The 21233-nt window shown below is 43.3% G+C and overlaps 1 protein-coding gene across 2 annotated transcripts; it reads right to left on the bottom strand.

Annotated features, from left to right (window-relative positions):
• Positions 1 to 44: 44 nt before the first annotated feature.
• Positions 45 to 18390, bottom strand: LOC129815906 (choline/ethanolaminephosphotransferase 1-like). Of its 2 annotated transcripts, none has more exons than XM_055870111.1 (10): positions 18196 to 18390; positions 16809 to 17085; positions 16472 to 16646; positions 11182 to 11329; positions 10950 to 11091; positions 10184 to 10268; positions 8764 to 8895; positions 2544 to 2702; positions 2261 to 2386; positions 45 to 1925 (listed from the first exon to the last, which is right to left on the bottom strand). In XM_055870111.1, the coding sequence occupies exons 2-10, from the start codon at positions 17000 to 17002 to the stop codon at positions 1809 to 1811; spliced, it is 1278 nt and encodes a 425-aa protein (XP_055726086.1). In that variant the 5' UTR covers positions 17003 to 17085; positions 18196 to 18390; the 3' UTR covers positions 45 to 1808. The 2 variants fall into 2 exon arrangements, with proteins under 2 accessions (XP_055726086.1, XP_055726085.1); XM_055870110.1 differs by lacking the exon at positions 10184 to 10268 and adding an exon at positions 9194 to 9278.
• Between the last annotated feature and the right edge of the window lie 2843 nt (positions 18391 to 21233).

The following is a 21233-nucleotide window of genomic DNA, read 5'->3' as shown; positions in this document are numbered from 1 at the left end:
TGTAAGTATATAAACATTTATCACAAATGACACTAGGTAGCAACTTACATGTGTGAATATTACATTTTATTTGCATTAGTGAGGGAGAGATTGTAGAGTGATCTTGTTCTTTTGTTACAACCTATGAACATACTTGTCTGAAAACTAATATACCTGAGTTTGACAGTCTGGCCAAAATAAAACGGTAACGAGCGAAAACACCGTAAACACACAAAGGAAACAAATTAGGGGCATGTTAAGAGGCTTGACTATCATACAACAGAAAATCCAACTGTTTAAGGCATCCTTTTACTTATCTGAGAATGACTAGTACAATGAGAGCACTGATCTGACATCAGCAACTATACGCACACATTGTTGTATGAGCTCAGTAACTTACATACCAACAACATTACAGAGAAATAAGTCCATTTCTATTATTCTGATGACTGAATAAGCAGACTGCTGGTATGTAGATACAAATATGATTAGGGCACAGTCAGAATATCCTTTTTGTTTCACATGAAAGCTCTCCAAATCTCCCAAAACACTTAATTGCTGTATGTGGACCTGGCACAGTGCAGAACGTGCTACATAAAGAAAGTTGTGTCAAGTTTTTTTGTTAGAAGGTAATTTTAAAATATATTTTTTAAAGTAAACTTAGAAAACATGTCCTTAGATTGTAGATATAAACAAGCTCTGGATAGCCCTACATTATCAGTCAAATTCAACTTTCAATACATTGTGTTGGGGCAGCAGGTAGCCTAGTTAGAGCGTTGGGCCAGTAACCGAAAGGTTGCTAGATCCCCCAGCTAACAAGGTAAAAATCTGTCGTTCTGCCCCTGAACAAGGCAGTTAACCCACTGTTCCTAGGCTGACATTGTAAATAAAAATTTGTTCTTAACTGACTTGCCTAGTTAAAACGAGGCTCGAGACACCCATCTTTTCAAAAGGTGCAATACTATTTGAATCGTTTACAATAATTTGTTGTAAGCCATTGATCAGGGGCGCCCTAAAATAACATGTTTACATATGTAATGTTTTACAGAAATCATAATTTAAATGCAATCAATTATTGCAGAGTTAATAATACCACCTACGCAAGATTGATAGATATGCCAGGTGAGACATTTTGAAATAATAGAAAACAGCACAACTATCAACACTAATAGTTATATATTTATGAAACTGAAAAGTGAGGTTATGCAAATATTACAAAACAATCCCATCCCTCTATATATAATAAAGACAACACTCCTCTGAAACAAAACTGAAAGCAGACAGACATCCTGTGTAAATCACTTCCTATGCTCTACATTTTCTTGTAGAGAACAAACATACCATCAACACAATGTTTGTTTTAAAGTACAATAACACAATTATTAAATGAATAAGGTAGCACCTATTCAAACCCATTGCAGTCTTGCACTAATTTACCCTCTCTGGCACAGAGGAGACCACTCAGTACATTTCCTATGTGACCATTCACTGCAGAAAAAAGGGACTAATCATTACATTTACATTTAAGTCATTTAGCAGACGCTCTTATCCAGAGCGACTTACAAATTGGTGCATTCACCTTATTTTTGTCTAGGAATCTGACTACTGTAACAAGATGAAATCAACACAAATTGCACAAAGCAGTGATGGAAAATAACTTAACACCTCATTTCATCTATCCCCTCATTCACTCTGAATCTCTACCGGTAATAGATCCACCCCAACACATTTAAAAAGGGTAAAGAAAGATAGTGACGACTAGCAATCTAACATGAAGAAAGAGAGGGAGAGAGGTGGGGGGGGGGGGAGAATGTAATGGTTCCATGTCCTCACTGAAGGGTGGAGGGGGTCAGTGGCTTGATTCTGAAGACAAAGATGTGAAGATGGGAGGCGATCTGGTTGCAAACACTGACACAGTAACGCACCAAGTCAACGAAAGACAGGATCTGCAGACGGAAAGCGGAAGAGGAAATTAAGTCAGAAAACATGATAGACAAAACTAGATAATGGACCCTGTGAGTAGATGGATGGATGATGCCGAAGTATCAAAGGGCTTTGCTATTACAAATAAACGTGGCATTAGACTGAAAACATGTGCCTCTGAAAAATGCACAGCAAGTCAGTGTTGCATGTGAAATGACCGATGGTTCATTTCAAAGAAATGTTCTCATGTGAACACATGCTGTAGATTGCATGTCCTCTTACTTTGTTGTGGAATGACCACCCTGACCTTGCTCAGGTACTATGGACCTCTATACCATGGAAGTGTGTGTGTACTCACCAGTGCAATCCACAGCACCAGGTATTCATCAATAAAACTGTTGAAATACTGGTCCAGGAACAGCAGGCCTGGCCCCAGGAATGCTATATCATGTAGATGCATCTCACTCTTTGTCATATGTGCTACCTGAAACAAATAAGACACAGGCAAGAGTCGTGGTTTAATCAGTAAGCACATTAACATGGATGACATTCATTTACATCATACACGTTCTTGCATCAAGTACATTTACATCAACAGTACAATGTTCAGGGTGGGCGTATAAGCAGCACACCACACTTACAACTAATTTGTTGGTGATCTTGGCCGACACGAAGCCAAAGGCCAGGATATAAACACAGGGGTGCTTCTCAAAGAGCTGGATAGCGGACTTCTTATAGATCATCATGGCCAGTATTATTACTGAGCCTATATGTAACACAGGAGATAGGACACTGGTTCCCTGGAGAGGAGAGAGAGAAAGAAGAGTCCAAATGAGTGGACATTATTAATAGGCCTAGATGATATGTGAGTGCAGCTTGGTGAAAGAAAACACACAGTAAGGAATGCTGGTGGACACAACTAGGTGTTAAGTCATAATATACAGTAAGTCCCCCGAAGGAAAACATGGGTGGGCCCTACCTAAAATAAATATTATCAAGTGACAAACACTCATATTGCTCGGCCAACTGAACTGAGCTGGGACCAGGTCCAACAGTCTTAATACACATCCTTAATTTCCTCCGAAGCTAATAGACAGCTCAGGCAAATGGATGAAATAGACAAACAAGCAGTCATCAAGCCAGCATCATCACCTAAAAAGTATATTGTCATATCCTTCATAGTAATTCTAAACTACATTGTGTCAAAGTTGGTAAACATTTACAGTTGAAGTCGGATGTTTACATACACTTAGGTTGGGGTCATTAAAACTCGTTTTTCAACCACTCCATAAATTTCTTGTTAACAAACTGTAGTTATGGCAAGTCAGTTAGGACATCTACTTTGTGCATGACAACTAGTTTTCCAACAATTGTTAAAAAAAATATTATTTCACTTATAACTCACTGTATCACAATTATAGTGAATCAGAAGTTTACATAAACTAAGTTGACTGTGCCTTTAAACAGCTTAGAAAATTACAGAAAAAGATGTAATGGCTTTAGAAGCATCTGATAGGCTAATTGACATAATTTGAGTCAATTGGAGGTGTACCTGTAGATGTATTTAAAGGTCTACCTTCAAACTCAGTGCCTCTTTGCTTGACATCATGGGAAAATCAAAAGAAAATCAGCCAAGACCTCAGAAAAAAATTATTGTAGACCTCCACAAGTCTGGTTCATCCTTGGGAGCAATTTCAAAGGCCTGAAGGTACCACGTTCATCTGTACAAACAATAGTACGCAAGTATAAACACCATGGGACCACGCGGCCATCATACCGCTCAGGAAGGAGACGCATTCTGTCTCCTAGAGATGGACGTACTTTAGCACGAAAAATGCAAATCAATCCCAGATCAACAGCAAAGGACATTGTGAAGATGCTGGAGGAAACAGGTACAAAAGTATCTATATCCACAATAAAACAAGTCCTATATCGACAAACCTGAAAGGCCGCTCAGCAAGGAAGTAGCCACTGCTCCAAAACTGCCATAAAAAAGCCAGACTACGGTTTGCAACTGCACATAGGGACAAAGATCGTACTTTTTGGAGTAATATCCTCTGGACTGATGAAACAAAAATATAAGTATTTGGCCATAATAACCATCGTTATGTTTGGAGGAAAAAGGGGGAGGCTTGAAAGCCTAAGAACACCATCCCAACTGTGAAGCACGGCGGTGGGAGCATCATGTTGTGGGGATGCTTTGCTGCAAGAGGGACTGGTGCACTTCACAAAATAGATGGCATCATGAGGCAGGGAAAAGATGTGGATATACTGAAGCAACATCTCAAGACATCATTCAGGAAGTTAAAGCTTGGTCGCAAATGGGTCTTCCAAATGGACAATGACCCCAAGCATACTTCCAAAGTTGTGGCAAAATGGCTTAAGGACAACAAAGTATTGGAGTGGCCATCACAAAGCCCTGACCTCAATCCTATAGAACATTTCTGGGCAGAACTGAAAAAGCATGTGCGAGCAAGGAGGCCGACAAACCTGACTCAGTTACACCAGTTCAGTTTGGAGGAATGGGCCAAAATTCACCCAACTTATTGTGGGAAGCTTGTGGAACGCTACCCAAAACGTTTTACCCAAGTTAAACAATTTAAAGGCAATGCTACCAAATACTAATTGACTGCATGCAAACTTCTGACCCACTGGGAATGTGATGAAAGAAATAAAAGCTGAAATAAATAATTCGCTCTATTATTCTCACATTTCACATTCTTAAAATAAAGTGGTAATCCTACCTGACCTAAGACAGGGAATTTTTACTAGGATTAAATGTCAGGAATATAGAAAAACTGAGTTCAAAAGGTATTTGGCTAAGGTGTATGTAAACTTCCGACTTACACTGTATTTGGGAGAATTCACCCCAGGCATTTTTGTAGATGTTTTTTTAAATGTATTGTTTATTCATTTCACCTTTATTTAACCAGGTAGGCTAGTTGAGAACAAGTTCTCATTTACAACTGCGACCTGGCCAAGATAAAGCGAAGCAGTTCGACACATATAACAACACAGAGTTACACATGGAGTAAACAAGAGTAGTCAATAACACAATAGAAGAAAAAAAAGAAAGTGTGCAAATGGCGTGAGGAGGTAAGGCAATAAATAGGCCATAGTAGCGAAGTAATTACTATTTAGCAGATTAACACTGGAGTGATAGATGAGCAGATGGTGACGTGCAAGTAGAAATACTGGTGTGCAAAAGAGCAGAAAAGTAAATAAAAACAATATGGGGATGAGGTAGGTAGATTGGGTGGGCTATTTACAGATGGGCTGTGTACAGCTGCAGTGATCGGTTAGGGGGCTCAGATAGCTGATGTTTAAAGTTACTGAGGGAGATCTAAGTCTCCAACTTCAGCGATTTTTGCAATTCGTTCCAGTCATTGGCAGCAGAGAACTGGAAGGAAAGGCGGCCAAATGAGGTGTTGGCTTTGGGGATGACCAGTGAGATATACCTGCTGGAGCGCATGCTACGGGTGGGTGTTATCGTGACCAGTGAGCTGAGATAAGGTGGGGCTTTACCTAGCATAGACTTATAGATGACCTGGAGCCAGTGGGTCTGGCGATGAATAAGTAGCGAGGGCCAGCCGACTACAGCATACAGGTCGCAGTGGTGGGTGGTATAAGAGGCTTTGGTGACAAAACGGATGGCACTGTGATAGACTACATCTAGTATGCTGAGTAGAGTATTGGAAGCTATTTTGTAAATGACATCGCCGATCGGTAGGATAGTCAGTTTGATGAGGGTATGTTTGGCGGCGTGAGTGAAGGATACCTTGTTGCGAAATAGGAAGCCGATTCTATATTTAATTTTGGATTTGAGATGTTTAATATGAGTCTGGAAGGAGAGTTTACAGTCTAGCCAGACACCTAGGTATTTGTAGTTGTCCACATATTCTAAGTCAGAACCGTCCAGGGTGGTGATGCTAGTCGGGCGGGAGGGTGCGAGCAGCGAACGGTTGAAAAGCATGCATTTGGTTTTACTAGCGTTTAAGAGCAGTTGGAGGCCACTGCAGGAGTGTTGTATAGCATTGAAGGTCGTTTTAGAGGTTTGTTAACAGTGTCCAAAGAAGGTCCAGATGTATACAGAATGGTGTCTGCGTAGAGGTGGATCAGGTTATCACCCGGAGCAAGAGCGACATCGTTGATATTAACAGAGAAAAGAGTCGGCCCGAGAATTGAACCCTGTGGTACCCCCATAGAGACTGCCAGAAGTCCGGACAACAGGCCCTGCGATTTGACACACTGAACTCTGTCTGAGAAGTAGTTGGTGAACCAGGCGAGACAGTCATTTGAGAAACCAAGGCTGTTGAGTCTGCCGATAAGAATACGGCGGTTGACAGAGTCGAAAGCCTTGGCCAGGTGGATGAAGACAGCTGCACAGTACTGTCTTTTACCAATGGCGGTTATGATATCGTTTAGTACCTTGAGCGTGGCTGAGGTGCACCTGTGACCAGCTCGAAAACCACATTGCACAGCGGAGAAGGTACGGTGGTATTCGAAATGGTCAGTGATCTGTTTGTTAACTTGGCTTTCGAAGACTTTAGAAAGGCAGTGCAGGATGGATATATGTCTATAACAGTTTGGGTCTAGAGTGTCACCCCCTTCGAAGAAGGGGGATGACCGCGGCAGCTTTCCAATCTTTAGGGATCTCAGACAATAAGAAAGAGGTTGAACAGACTGGTAATAGGGGTTGCAACAATGGCGGCAGATCATTTTAGAAAGAGAGGTTTCAGATTGTCTAGCCCAGCTGATTTGTACGGGTCCAGGTTTTGCAGCTCTTTCAGAACATCTGCTATCTGGATTTGGGTGAAGGAGAAGCTGGGGAGGCTTGGGCAAGTAGCTGCGGGGGGGGGGGGGGGGGGGGGGGGGGGGGCGGAGCTGTTGGCCCGGGGTTGGGGTAGCCAGGAGGAAAGCACGGCCAGCCGTAGAGAAATGCTTATTGAAATTCTCGATTATCATGGATTTATCAGCGGTGACAGTGTTACCTAGCCTCAGGGCAGTTGGGAGGAGGTGCTCTTATTCTCCATGGACTTTAGTGTCCAAAAACTTTTTGGAGTTAGAGCTACAGGATGCAAATTTCTGTTTGAAAAACCTAGCCTTTGCTTTCCTGACTGACTGCGTGTATTGGTACCTGACTTACCTGAAAAGTTGCATATCGCGGGGACTATTCTATGCTAGTGCAGTCCGCCACAGGATGTTTTTGTGCTGGCCGAGGGCAGCCAGGTCTGGAGTGAAGCAAGGGCTATATCTGTTCTTAGTTCTACATTTTTTCAAAGGGGCATTCTTATTTAAGATGGGGTATGGTGGTGGGATGCGGATACAGTGGAGCTAAACCCAGGCACGAGTGATAAGAGAGGTTGCATCTCTGGATGGGCTAGTTAGGCTGGGTGAGGTCACCGCATGTGTGGGAGGTGGGACAAAGGAGGTATCTGAGGCATGTTGAGTGGGACCAGGGGCTCAGCAGTAAACTAAAACAATGATAACTATCCTAAACAACAGTATACAAGAGAGAGAGACATAAAGTGAGACATAAAGCAATCACAGGTGTTGATTGGGAGAGCTAGCTAAGACAACGTGTAAGACAACAACAGCTAATCAGCTAAGACAACAGGTAAAATGGCGATGAATGGGCAGAGAGGGTCGGTTAACTACACACAGGGCCTGAGTTCGAGGCTAGGGCCGACAGATAAACAAAAAATAAACAAAATGGAGTACCGTGATAAATGAACAGTCCAGCAGGCATCAGCTATGTAGCCAAGTGATCATAGGGTCCAGTGAACAGCAATAGATGGAACAGGGAAGCCGCGGGGTAGCCGTTACTAAGCTAGCACGCGGGAGACACAGCGTTTAAAGTTAGCAGGCCGGGGTAAGTAGAAGCGTCAGCGCCGACGCCCGGCAAAGGCCGGTTGAGGGCACAGCTGATGGAGATACGTCGGCGGAACAGTCGTGGTGGTACGGCGGGGCGCCGTGTCGACAAATGGTCCGGACCAGATGGCGAAAGAGGTATTGTAGTTGCAGTCATTTTTTTTGCTAGCCGGGAGATGCGCCTGGCTCGCGACTAACTGGTGCTAGCTTCAGGGCAGGGGCGTTAGCCACTCGGTAGCAGCTAGCTAGCAGCGATGATCCGAGGCAAAGGTCCAGAGCTTACGGCAAGGATCCGGTGGAGTAGTGGATTCGAGCCATGCTGGGGTAGAGTCCGGGAGGCATCGGCTGAGTAGCCGAGTGATCACAGAGTAGGCCGGGAGGTGGGCCTGGCTCAGGGCTAGCTTCGGGGCCGGGTCACTCGGTGGCAGCTAGCTAGCTGTGATGATCAGGAGTAAAGGTCCAGGGTTTACGGCAGGAATCAGGCGTTGTCGTGGAGAAAACAGTCCGATACGGGCAGGCTGGCAAGTATTATCCAAGCTAAAAAAAAAATGTGGTGTCTGTGCAGAAGGTAAAGGCTGCGAGCAGTGGCTAAATAGCTAGTAGCTAATTAGCTGGCTAGCTTCTGATGGAGGTTCTGGCTAGGTCTAAAAAAAATTGCGGATCCGCGTCACATTGGGTGAGGCGGGTTACCGGAAGGTATATTTAATTTAAAAGTGGAAAAGAGATTACAAATAAATGGAAATATATACAAAAAATACGAAAAATACAAAAAGTAAACGAGAGGACGACAAACCACGTCTGCACTGCCACACCATCTTGGATTTTTTTTTTTTTTATGTTCATGTTAAAGGGACAGGATTGGTGTGAGCAATACATCAAAAGAAAACACAGAGACCGTCAAAGGGAAAGGTGGGGACTACCATTTTGCTTAAGCCTATTCAGTTCTTTATGAAGGTCAGGGACTAGGATACAGGTCAATTGTAGACTTACTGCTATTGTGGATCCATTTTTGCCCACACCTCCGGTAAATATAACCCGGAAGTAATTAGTACAGGAAAAGATAGCCCCTAAGAAAGTGCAGATGGCTGGAACTATTTTCATCTGGATGTTTATGACTGGGATCTGTGGAGGTGAGGGAGCAAGATATCATTTATTACAAACAGCCAGTCAACACCATCAGTGTTTAGTACATTTCACAACTCTAATCATTGTTAGTAAGATGGTTCATTTCATTCAAAAAACTGTTTCATTACTGAGTGAAATTGCATTTAATATAGTAAGGAATTACACAGAATTAGAACATACCGATGCTGGCAGCGCAACCATTATATTACCAGTGTTAAAGCTTCATCAGTTAGTTATGCCATTCATTTCAGTTACCAAAAGGCAATCAGTGGAAATTTGAGCCAATCAGAATTACCGGTGACTGCCAAAAAGCAGATCCTCCCACGGCGGCCAGCAAATACATCATTATAATGAAGAGTTGCACCTCAGTCACATCAATGCTGAGAGGAGCAGGCAGAGAGCAGAGGTTAGTCAGAACAGTCATCAACTCTGTCCATAAGCACAGCGGCACAAGCATGCACTAGTGTCTTCACCCAAACACTAACCACAGCTCTTCCAGTCAGAGATGTCAATCATGATGCACTTGTGGCAAACATATGCACTGAGTTTACAAAACATTAAGGACACCTGCTCTTTCCATGACATAGTATGATTCCCTGATAAAGGTAAAAAAAATATATATATAATAATAGACTGACCAGGTGAAACCAGGTGGAAGCTATGATCTCTTATTGATGTCACTTGTTAAATCCACTCCAATCAGTGTAGATGAAGGGGAGGAGACATGTTAAAGAAGGACTGTTAAAGCCTTGAGACAATTAGACATGGATTGTGCCTTTGAACAGGTATGGTAGTAGGTGCCAGGCGCACCGGGTTGTGTCAAGAACTGCAACACTGCTGGGTTTTTCACACTCAACAGTTTCCCTGTGTGTATCAAGAATGGTCCACCACCCAAAGGACATCCAGCCAACTTGACACAACTTTGGGAAGCATTGGAGTCAACATGGGCCAGCATCCCTGTGGAACGCATTCGATACCTTGTAGAGTCCATGCCCTGATGAATTGAGGCTGTTCGGAGGGCGAAAGTGAAGAGGGTGCAACTCAATATTAGGAAGCTGTTCATAATGTTTTGTACACTTGGTGTATGTTTTGATATTCTTTCAGTAGCATGGATCTAGTCCGTTTCTAATCATGAAATGGTTTGTTTTCAGACCAGGCAAGTGCAAAGATTTCCTCCCTCCCATTAGCTTGTGGCTAGAGGTCAGTGTGTGGGGAAGCAGGGATCTAATTGGCTGAGGCTCACTGCATATCTGTCAGGCCAAGATGCTGTCCGTCAGAGATTTACCGTCACGTTCCACAGGAAGGGGCCTACAGTGGCTGTCAGCATCTGTAACAGCGCTAGACAGATCTGTAACTCTGTAATATCAAATCTACACACAGAGAACATTTTTCAAAATGCACTCCACTTTGAGAATAAAGGATATAAATACTTGATCATAACGATGCTTACACACACATAGGGCTGTTACTGTGACCGTATTACCGCCGGTCACGAGTCATGAAGGCAGTCAAATTCCACGTGACCGCGTAGTCACGGTATTACGCTTCTCCAAGCTCTGATGCTGCTGATGGTCATTAGTAGCCTACCAAACTTGTTAACTGCCTGGTACTCAGCACTCTATTGTCCCTCTAATCACTCTGACATCAATGCAAATGTATTTGAAAATCACTTCATGAGAGCCCATGAGCTCATGTTGCGCAAAAATTGACGTAGTACACAATTTGAGGACACGTTTTGGGTCATGAGCACAACTTTCAAAACTACTGACTGAAATTATACAAAAGCTTAGTAAGTAGCCAACTAGTAAGTAGCCTAATTATACAGCTGAGACCACGGGGGACCACTGACCCACAATCTGGGAATGCCTTTGAGACCCCTGACGCTCTTCGCTACACTAGAACTGCAGTGTAGATCCTATCTTTCACTTTTCATTCTAACCCATCACTTACCTCTCCCTTAATTCCCCATATCCACTCCCTCACCTACTACCAGCATCACTCTACTTCTCTAAAGCCACTCTTCTCCCTCCTCCCCATACAGACACACTCACATGCCGAAGCGCAGGGTGCCGGAGACGTATGTCTGCCAGTGGGCACAGTAGAACATGAACATGCCAGCGAAACAGCAGAAGAACATCCAGTCAGGGTTGGTGCCCAGCTGCACTGCTATACTGGTGCCCAGGACCACAAACACTGAAAGAGAGAGAGAAAATGGAAACAGAGTCAATGAAATCCTAATAAGGCAAACAAAGTTATATGGAACACACAGAGGGGCGGCTGTACCTGTGGAGAGGGAGTCACAGCCGTGGTCAAACAGTTCACCCAGCGGAGAGCTGCTATTAGTTCGTCTGGCCTGTTTCCCATCAATGGCATCCAGTGATTGGTACACAAACAGGCCCACCGCACACAGCAGGTATGCCCACAGCGGTGCCTGACGAAAAAAGACGACACCAAAGAACACTTAACGAACACTATAAAAAATGACTTCCTCCCAATGGATTTTTTGGGGGGGTTATGATAGTGTAATCTCACAAAACATGTATAAATTGTTTTCTAAGAGAATCGGTGGGTATTATCATCAATAGAGAATTATCTGACATAAAACGTGATCTTCTGGCAGCTGTAGACTACACAAAGAAAATATGTTGGAACTTGAGTAAAAGAGGTTGATGTGTGGTTTGTTTCCCTCTAAATAGATTTGGAACACAGCAGAGCTTTGTCGTTCATTAGTTAACCAGCATGGAGAGAGTTTCATAGCGTCATGCCTTCATTTCCTGTCCCGTTTTCACTGGGTCTATGATGAGCTGACAGCAGTTTACAGAGACCAAAACCAACCGGAATATGACACATCCTGGCCTACAACTTAGAGGCTTCCCACTTGGCATTCATATAAATAACCACCCTGTTATTGCAGAGCAGCTCATAGCCTCATACATTAAGCTTTTTATTCTTTCAGGTCCTCAGGCAGAAACAGGGATTTGGGGAGCAGGAGAGAAGGGGGTTATGAAAGAGGACAGTGCCAAGGGGTTGGCATGGAGATATTGAAAAGTAGAGCAGGGTGGAAATATCTGCTGACTGCCTCTGTGTTATCAGTGAACATATGATTATGAATTCAATGGCAAGATGACAGGGGTGTGAAACTAAGAGGCCCTAGAGCAAGTGTACTTTCTGTTCAAACATGACACGGTGACAAACTCAGCCCGGAAAACACCCTGTATCAGCTGCACTGTTTACTCATAAAACACTAACACACACAGGGTAGGTTGTCTTAAATACTCCTGACCTGGGTCATCATAAACAGGACACTGACTAGTACAGCATGTTAAGTAAATACCAACTTCTCTGGGCTATGAAACAGTGCTGCCACTAATGTTTTAGCTCTTTAACTATCACACCGCTAACCTGTTAACAGAATTATCACCTATTATGTCAGGTGTTGAATCATTCTTACAACAATGAACATGGACATTATAAGAGGTGTTGTGACATAGGTACACAGTCACTGAGATTCTCCCTCCAGAACTAGTACCCTACCGAGCCTGTTCTGTGATAAACTGAATTCTCTCTAGTCTAGCGAGTCCAGTAAATTATATTCTCCGTTTTGCCTTCCTTTGTTGCTCCACATTGTGAGCAAATATGCATGCAGAGTGATTTTTCAACCGTTGTCCTACAAAAGGAAACAGTGGAGGGGGTGGATAACTTCAGAGACAGAGCTCTATTTACAGAAGGGGAAAACAAGTTACACTCGTTATCAAATCCTGTAACTTTTCCGAATTAAAACTACTCTAACCCACCTTTTAGTTGCCGATTGTTGAAGCAGTGACCTGTTAAGCAGCACAGTGGAAGTCAGGTGACACAGCAGTGATCTTCAAACCTGCCTCCTGGAGACCCACAGGGTGTGCAGGCTTTTGTTCCAGCCCAGCACTAACACACCAGATTCAACTAATCATCAAGCCCTTGATTCATTCAATCATGTGTGATACTGCTGGGCCAGAAGAGTAGCCTGCACCCCTGTGGGTGCCAGGGCCAGGATGAAAGAACATCTGCATTAAAGACTACTAAAATGAGAACATGTTTTGTCTTGCGGATAATGCTTGGTCTATTTTTCAAGGTTATTTGTGGATTAAATTCAAATGGTCAAATATGCAGTCTGCTGCTAGCTTGGAAAGCTGGAATTGTAGGGATAATAAACATGTTTTCTTCCATGGTTAGACTGGCTTCTATAACAAATAAGTAGATTATACAGTTGAAGTCCGAAGTTTACATACACTTAGGTTGGAGTCATTAAAACTCATTTTTCCACCACTCCACAAAGTTCTTGTTAACAAACTATAGCAAGTCGGTTAGGACATCTACTTTGTGCATGACACAAGTAATTTTTCCAACAATTGTTTACAGATTATTTCACTGTATCACAATTCCAGTGGGTCAGAAGTTTACATACACTAAGTTGACTGTGCCTTTAAACAGCTTGGAAAATTCCAGAAAATTATGTCATGGCTTTAGAAGCTTCTGATAGGCTAATTGACATCATTTGAGTCAATTGGAGGTGTAAGTGTGAATGTATTTCAAGGCCTACCTTCAAACTCAGTTCTTCTTTGCTTGACATCATGGGAAAATCAAAAGAAATCAGCCAAGACCTCAGAAAAAGAATTGTAGACTGGTTCATCCTTGGGAGCAATTTCCAAACGCCTGAAGGTACCACATTCATCTGTACAAACAGTACGCAAGTATAAACACCATGGGACCACGCAGCCGTCATACCGCTCAGGAAAGGAGACGCGTTCTGTCTCCTAGAGATGAACGTACTTTGGTGCGAAAAGTGCAAATCAATCCCAGAACAGCAGCAAAGGACCTTGTGAAGATGCTGGAGGAAGCAGGTACAAAAGTATCTATATCCACAGTAAAACGAGTCCTATATCGACAAACCTGAAAGGCCGCTCAGCAAGGAAGAAGCCACTGCTCCAAAATCGACATAAAAAAGCCAGACTACGGTTTGCAAATGCACATGGGGACAAATCTTACTTTTTGGAGAAATGTCTTCTGGTCTGATGAATCAAAAATAGAACTGTTTGGCCATAATGACCATTGTTATGTTTGCAAGCCGAAGAACACCATCCCAACTGAAGCACGGGGGTGGCAGCATCATGTTGTGGGGGTGCTTAGCTGCAGGAGGGACTGGTGCACTTCACAAAATAGATGGCATCATGAGGCAGGGAAATTATGTGGATATATTGAAGCAACATCAAGACATCAGTCAAGAAGTTAAAGCTTGGTCGCAAATGGGTCTTCCAACTGGACAATGACCCCAAGCATATTTCCAAAGTTGTGGAAAAATGGCTTAAAGACAACAAAGTCAAGTTATTGGAGTGGCCATCAAAGCCCTGACTGACCTCAATCCTATAGAAAATATCTGGGCAGAACTGAAAAAGCGTGTGCGAGCACAGAGGCCTACAAACCTGACTTGGTTACACCAGCTCTGTCAGGAGGAATGGGCCAAAATTCACCCAACTTATTGTGGGAAGCTTGTGGAAGGCTACCCGAAATGTTTGACCCAAGTTAAACAATTTAAAGGCAATGCTACCAAATACTAATTGAGTGTATGTAAACTTCTGACCCACTGGGAATGTGAAGAAAGAAATACAAGCTGAAAAAAATAATTCGCTCTACTATTATTCTCACATTTCATTCTTAAAATAAAGTGGTGATCCTAACTGACCTAAAACAGAGAATTTTTACTTGGATTAAATGTCAGGAATTGTGAAAAACTGAGTTTAAATGTATTTGGCTAAGGTGTATGTAAACTTCCGACTTCAACTGTATAAGTTAATGTTTACAGTGACTAAGTCTTTGTTTTTGTGAGCCACATACACTTGGCTCATGTGCATTTCCACGGTAATAGAATGAATGTGATATTTGTGCCGTCATTCTGTTACCAAACTTTGCATCTGCACTATTCTTCCAGTAAATGCGTTTTGTAAAGTGTTCAGTGGAAATTGTTTACTAGTAGTCCTTGTGCCTAGAGTTGCACGTTATGCTTAACTTTGCAATGATTGTTTTTTTTTTAGCTTCCATTTTAAAGTGAAAAAGATGAGTCTCCGCATCATTCTGTTGCCATGGAATTACCCTCATACACTGGTGTTGTGGACTAGGAAAACAGCCAGAGCTGAACAAACAACGCACATGGTGGTCTATAGATGCGGTAAAGAGGTCAATTAAACTCGACCAAAACAATGGAATTGCCATGGAAACGCATGGGTGAAAGTGCCCGAATCTCCTCATTGCCCCCAGCAACATTACCCTACATTCAGGCTATTGTTTATATGTGTATTTCACAGTATATTGAGGTAAAAATCTGAGTATAATGCCTATATAGATGTCAACCCCAACATATTTTAATGACCATGACATGAACTCAACAGTATTAATTAAAAAATGATTGGACTATCACCACTGATTTCTGTATGCTAGCTATGCTAACCAGCTTATACAAACATGAGTTAGCATTTAGCAGTCACTTCTTCTAAACCTGAAAAGGGACAGCTTCTACATGTTATGCAGTGAAAACATCAACATCGGAGTTAAGCAACCACATTGTGGTACTGTTACAATACATAAATCATGACGGATTGGAAGAATATCCACTTTGTTAGATCATATTTGTTGAATGTACGACAATCTGATCAATAGAAAGTCCGCGTTCCATTGACTCCTTTACCGCATATATAGACAAACAAAATGCATTAGGCTGTTTTGTATGCCTCTTAGTTTGAACGTAATCTAATTTTATGTACATTAAAGTCTGATATCACAAATTAAATTCCCTTGTGGAAAGACAAAGTTATCCTAGCTTTTCAGTTCTGGAGGGAAACGACTAAGCTTAAGAGTTTGTATGTTTTGCTGTCTCCTCTCTATTCCCGGTCCTTAGTGTGCACTCATCTCTGCAGTGCTGTGCTGTGTTGGCCGGGGAAGGGGTCGGGGTATCAGGTGCAGACTAACTGTAACCTGAGAGCTATGGGCACGGGATGTTCATCCAGAACAGAAAGCTTGAGCTATGCCAAACTCTCAACAGCACAGAGATGGTAAACAAACAAAAAGCCAGACAAAATCATAAAAACCATTGCTGACAGAAAACACATTCACAAAACCTTGAGACAAAATAACTGACGGGAGGGAATGCTTGCTAGAGTAAAAAAAACAATGCAAATGCTATATGAAATATGAACCCCTGATAATGTTGTATTGAATGTTTGTTTGTAGCTTTAGAGATCAACCTAAAAAGTGTTTACAAACATTTGAGCAACACGGTAGCTTCAGTGTTCAATAATCTGACAGTCTGCGATAACCTTTATTTCAGTCTGCCTGACAGGCAAATACAATACGGTAGCACTTTACTTGAGCCCTCCAACCATACCTGTCCAATGGCACTAAGCCAGGCAGTGTATAACCAGCCTATTCAGTGGCTGTGGGGCAGGACAGTAGAACGTACACCCTTTGGGGTCCCGAGGACTGAGTTTGGGAAATGCTGACTTACACCCTACCTGAATAGGTGCTATATTGTTGCCAGTGTTACCTGTTCAGTGGCAGTGGGGCAGTAGTAGACCAGCACCAGGGTGGTGAATACGTTGGTGGCCAGGCCCACAATGGTGATGAGGTTGGGGGCAATCCAGGTGGGCACATGGCCCACCAGCCACTCCCAGTAGCACTGCATCAGAGGCTCCAGCAGGGAGTGACCTGCACTGCTGTACCTGTAGAGGGGGAACCAAGACCTCAGAACGATTAACCAGATTTAACACATTTTCATCCCAAAGTGCTTGATGTAACACTATGTACAAAACACATACTGTGTGATCATCACGTCAAAGCTAAATAAGGATATGATTGATCTTAGGTTTTACAAATGATAGTACCTGTGTTCCTCCAGTCTCTTCAGCTGTTGGCGGTCAAGCGGGGGAGTGGGCAGCTCAATCAGCCTACGCAGGGCTCCAGGGGCCAGCCAGCAGGCCGCCTCCATGCCAACACCCTGCCCAGGATCCCTCTCCTTGACTGGGCCTCGGCGTGTCCGAACACCCCCCTGTTGCTGCTGGTACCCAGTGGTGCTCATGGCCCTGCTAGCACAGTGCCCTCTACTTCAGGCTGCCTCAGCCTCCCCCGCCACTTGCTGGGACTCCACAATGGAGCTGCACACTGACAGGTGGAAGAGGAGAGAACAGGTCATGTGATGAAAGGTTGGCTCACATGAAGGCTAGGTGCTCAAATGGGACTTAGAGTTCAGTTGGCTCTAGTAGTTGTCTCTCACCAGCTGCTTCTTTAACTGTTTTACTGAAATCATTTAATCTCATACAAGTTCTCACTTGAGTGAAAGTGAGGCAGGATGTGGTGGGTGGGATAGCTAGAAAAAGAGTTGAGAATGAAAGAGAATAAAATGAACCATAGAGTCAAGCCAAGCCATCTATTGATACCCACACTCATGCTCCTGTTCACCCAGTTCTGAGTTATAAAACACTGTTCAGCCACACCCCTAAAGACACAATGGGGAGGGATATGGCAGGTCCCGCCCTCACAATCCACTAAACATGAGGCTTCCCAAACAAATCTTAGCCACTGAGAATTCCATATCGGAGAGTCACAATCTGCACACAGTAACCACAGAAATTCCTATACAACAGTGGTGCCTAAACTTGGTCATACCCCTTTCTTGTGATCCCACCGACCAAACAAATGTTTGGCCAATGTTGCAGACCTTGTTTGTTTATAGCAAAGCAACAAATGTATCAATGATGCAGTAAGTCTGACCCCCAGGTCATTCCAGGTTTAACTAGGTTCCACTTGTACAATCATAAAAGTATTGCAAAGTAACTGAGTTCGATACTGACATCAATGAATATCAAAGACAAAGGGGAGATCAATAGGAATGGATAGCAAACGTATGCAATACAAATGTGTTGCGACACTGCCTCTGAAACCTGTCTGTCTAAACAGTCTCACTGTAAATTACAGAAAGTCTGGACCGGTGACGTCCCGGCCAACTAGCTAGCTAACAGCAATTGCAAATGACAACACGACACATAGTTAGCTAATGATACCTATCCCTCGATGGAATTACAACGGAACTAACTGCCAATGTTTCCATCACTGAGCTCTAGAAATCCATCAGTTAATTTGTCCCCCTCCCCCCTCTCTCTCTCTCTCTCTCTCTCTCTCTTTCTCCCTCCAGAACCAAAATGACAGCTAGCTAGCTTTCTTTCTTGCTAGTTAGTTAGCAGTAAGATATCAGCTTGCCAAGGAGACGCTGACCTGCCAAGTAAAGAGGGCAGGGTGTCCGACGGTCGGGGCACTTCACAGTGCGTCGAATGACTCCTTGGTAGGGTTGTAGCAGTAGTCTTCCCGTTCACGGCGTAGTAAAGATGCAACAGCCCTCAGCGAGCGTTACTGCAGGTAGGATCAACAACACCTCGGGTCCCACTCAGGGTTCTTCTTTAAGTTTTATTGTCGAATCGCAACCAACTGACAGGTGCATGCACCGCCACCTACTGTACTGGAGTGTGAGCCAGTCACGACCTATCTATACCACTTTATTCTCTTAAAAACTACCCCGAATTTCTAGTAAAATAAAATAAAATAAAATAATTCCCTACAAACCTCACTACTCTCATCACCCCAAACCCAAAATACCACACACTCCCCATTCCCCTCAACCTCTCTGACCCTGTCAAACAACCTCTTCCTTTCTACATCATACATTTCACAAAATAATAACACGTTCAACCATTTCCTCTACCATACAGTCATTACACATTCCAGTACCATATTTTTCCCTGTCAATTTTAAAGATTAATTAAATCCCGTATGCCCCAACTCATCCTATTCAACATAACCTCCTCCCTTCTGTTCCCATTATATGACACTACAGATTTCCTTGTACTATAACAAAAGGTCTGCCATTACTACTTTCATCCCATTGTCTCTGCCAGCAATCTAACACATTTTTCCAAATCAATGTTTTCCACAATATTATTTTTCACTGCTCTTTTTGCTATTATATCTACTATATCATTTCCATAAACACCAGTATGAGCCGGAATCCAACAGAACTGAATTTCAATACCATTTCTTTGTAACCCCAACAACATAATCATTATTTTTAACCATAAATCCTTTTAAACTACACAAAACTGATGCAGTCCCAACATAATACTACTCTTCTTGGTTGCACCTCATCTATCCATTGCAATCCAACAATTATCACTACCATTTCTGTTGATAAATAAATAATTTGTTAGTCTCTTGCATAGATTAACATGAAACTCAGGAATTAACACACCTGCTCCTGTCTTCCCATTCACTGCAAGACAAAAATAAAACTGATTACTAATATATTGATCCACTATTGTTCCTACACAATTTTCTTCACACCACTGTTTATTTTCTTCTATCAAACTAAAATCAACATGTGGTCTGGTATAAAACCAATGTGGCACATTTCCTATTGGCCCAGATGGCCAGATGGTCAACCCTTTTTCTCTGGGCCAAAACCCCTCTTTTGATATCGTTAATTTCCCAGTAATCTTCCAATACTGTCAGTGTAGGATGATCTACCATACTACCCTTCAGTCTTGCCCATTATGACAGGGCTAGTTTAACTCTCCTACGGGACAGGGCATTTCCCCAGTATCAACTTGTAAAGCTTCAACCGGTGTAGTTTTAATGCACCATCGCACATCCTGATTGCCCTCGCTTGCATCCTATCCAAGGCGCAACAGCGATGTAAAACCCAGGAGAACCACATAAACTCAGCAAAAAAAGAAATGTCCTCTCACTGTCAACTGCGTTTATTTCCAGCAAACTTAACATGTGTAAATATTTGTATGAACATAAGATTCAACAACTGAGACATAAACTAAACACGTTCCACAGACATATGACTAACAGAAATTGAATAATGTGTCCCTGAACAAGGGGGGGTCAAAATCAAAAGTAACAGTCAGTATCTGGTGTGGCCACCAGCTCCATTAAGTACTGCAGTGCATCTCCTCCTTATGGACTGCACCAGATTTTCCAGGTCTTGCTGTGAGATGTTACCACACTCTTCCACCAAGGCACCTGCAAGTTCCCAGACATTTCTGGGGGGAATGGCTCTAGCCCTCACCCTCCGATCTAACAGGTCCCAGACGTGCTCAATGGGATTGAGATCCTGGCTCTTCGCTGGCCATGGCAAAACACTAACATTCCTGTCTTGCAGGAAATCACGCACAGAACGAGCAGTATGGCTGATGGCATTGTCATGATGGAGGGTCATGTCAGGATGAGCCTGCAGGAAGGGTACCACATGAGGGAGGAGGATGTCTCCCTGTAACGCACAGCGTTGAGATTGCCTGCAATGACAACAAGCTCAGTCCGATGATGATGTGACACACTGCCCCAGACCATGACGGACCCTCCACCTCCAAATCGATCCCGCTCCAGAGTACAGGCCTCGGTGTAACGCTCATTCCTTCGACGATAAACGCAAATCCAACCATCATCCCTGGTGAGACAAAACCGCAACTCGTCAGTGAAGAGCACATTTTGCCAGTCCTGTCTGGTCCAGCGACGGTGGGTTTGTGCCCCAAGGCGACGTTGTTGCCGGTGGTAAGGCAGGTCCTCACCAGACACCACCGGCCTACAAGCCCAGGCAGGCAAGGCAGTTGTTGTTACCATCCTGTACCTGTCCCGCATGTGTGATGTTCAGATGTACCGAACCTGTGCAGGTGTTGTTACACATGGTCTGCCACTGCGAGGATGATCAGCTGTCCATCCTGTCTCCCTGTAGTGCTGTCTTAGGCATCTCACAGTACGGACATTGCAATTTATTGCCCTGGCCACATCTGCAGTCCTCATGCCTCCTTGCAGCATGCCTAAGGCACGTTCACGCAGATGAGCAGGGACCCTGGGCATCTTTCTTTTGGTGTTTTTCAGAGTCAGTAGAAAGGCCTCTTTAGTGTTCTAAGTTTTCATAACTGTGACCTTAATTGCCTACCGTCTGTAAACTGTTAGTGTCTTAACGACCGTTCCACAGGTGCATGTTCATTAATTGCTTATGGTTTGTTGAACAAGCATGGGAAACAGTGTTTAAACCCTTAACAATGAAGATCTGTGAAGTTATTTGGATTTTTACGAAACGTCCCTTTTTTCTTTCAAAGACAGGTGTCACGTTCCTGACCTATTTATGTTAGTTGTTATGTGTGTTAGTTGGTCAGGACGTGAGGTTGGGTGGGCATTCTATGTTTTCTGTTTCTGTGTTGGTTTTGGGTTGCCTGGTATGGCTCTTAATTAGAGGCAGGTGTTTGGCGTTC

The sequence above is a fragment of the Salvelinus fontinalis genome, chromosome 18 (assembly GCF_029448725.1).
Source record: "Salvelinus fontinalis isolate EN_2023a chromosome 18, ASM2944872v1, whole genome shotgun sequence".
Classification (NCBI taxonomy): domain Eukaryota; kingdom Metazoa; phylum Chordata; class Actinopteri; order Salmoniformes; family Salmonidae; genus Salvelinus; species Salvelinus fontinalis.
This window is presented reverse-complemented; position numbering and strand designations above follow the sequence as displayed.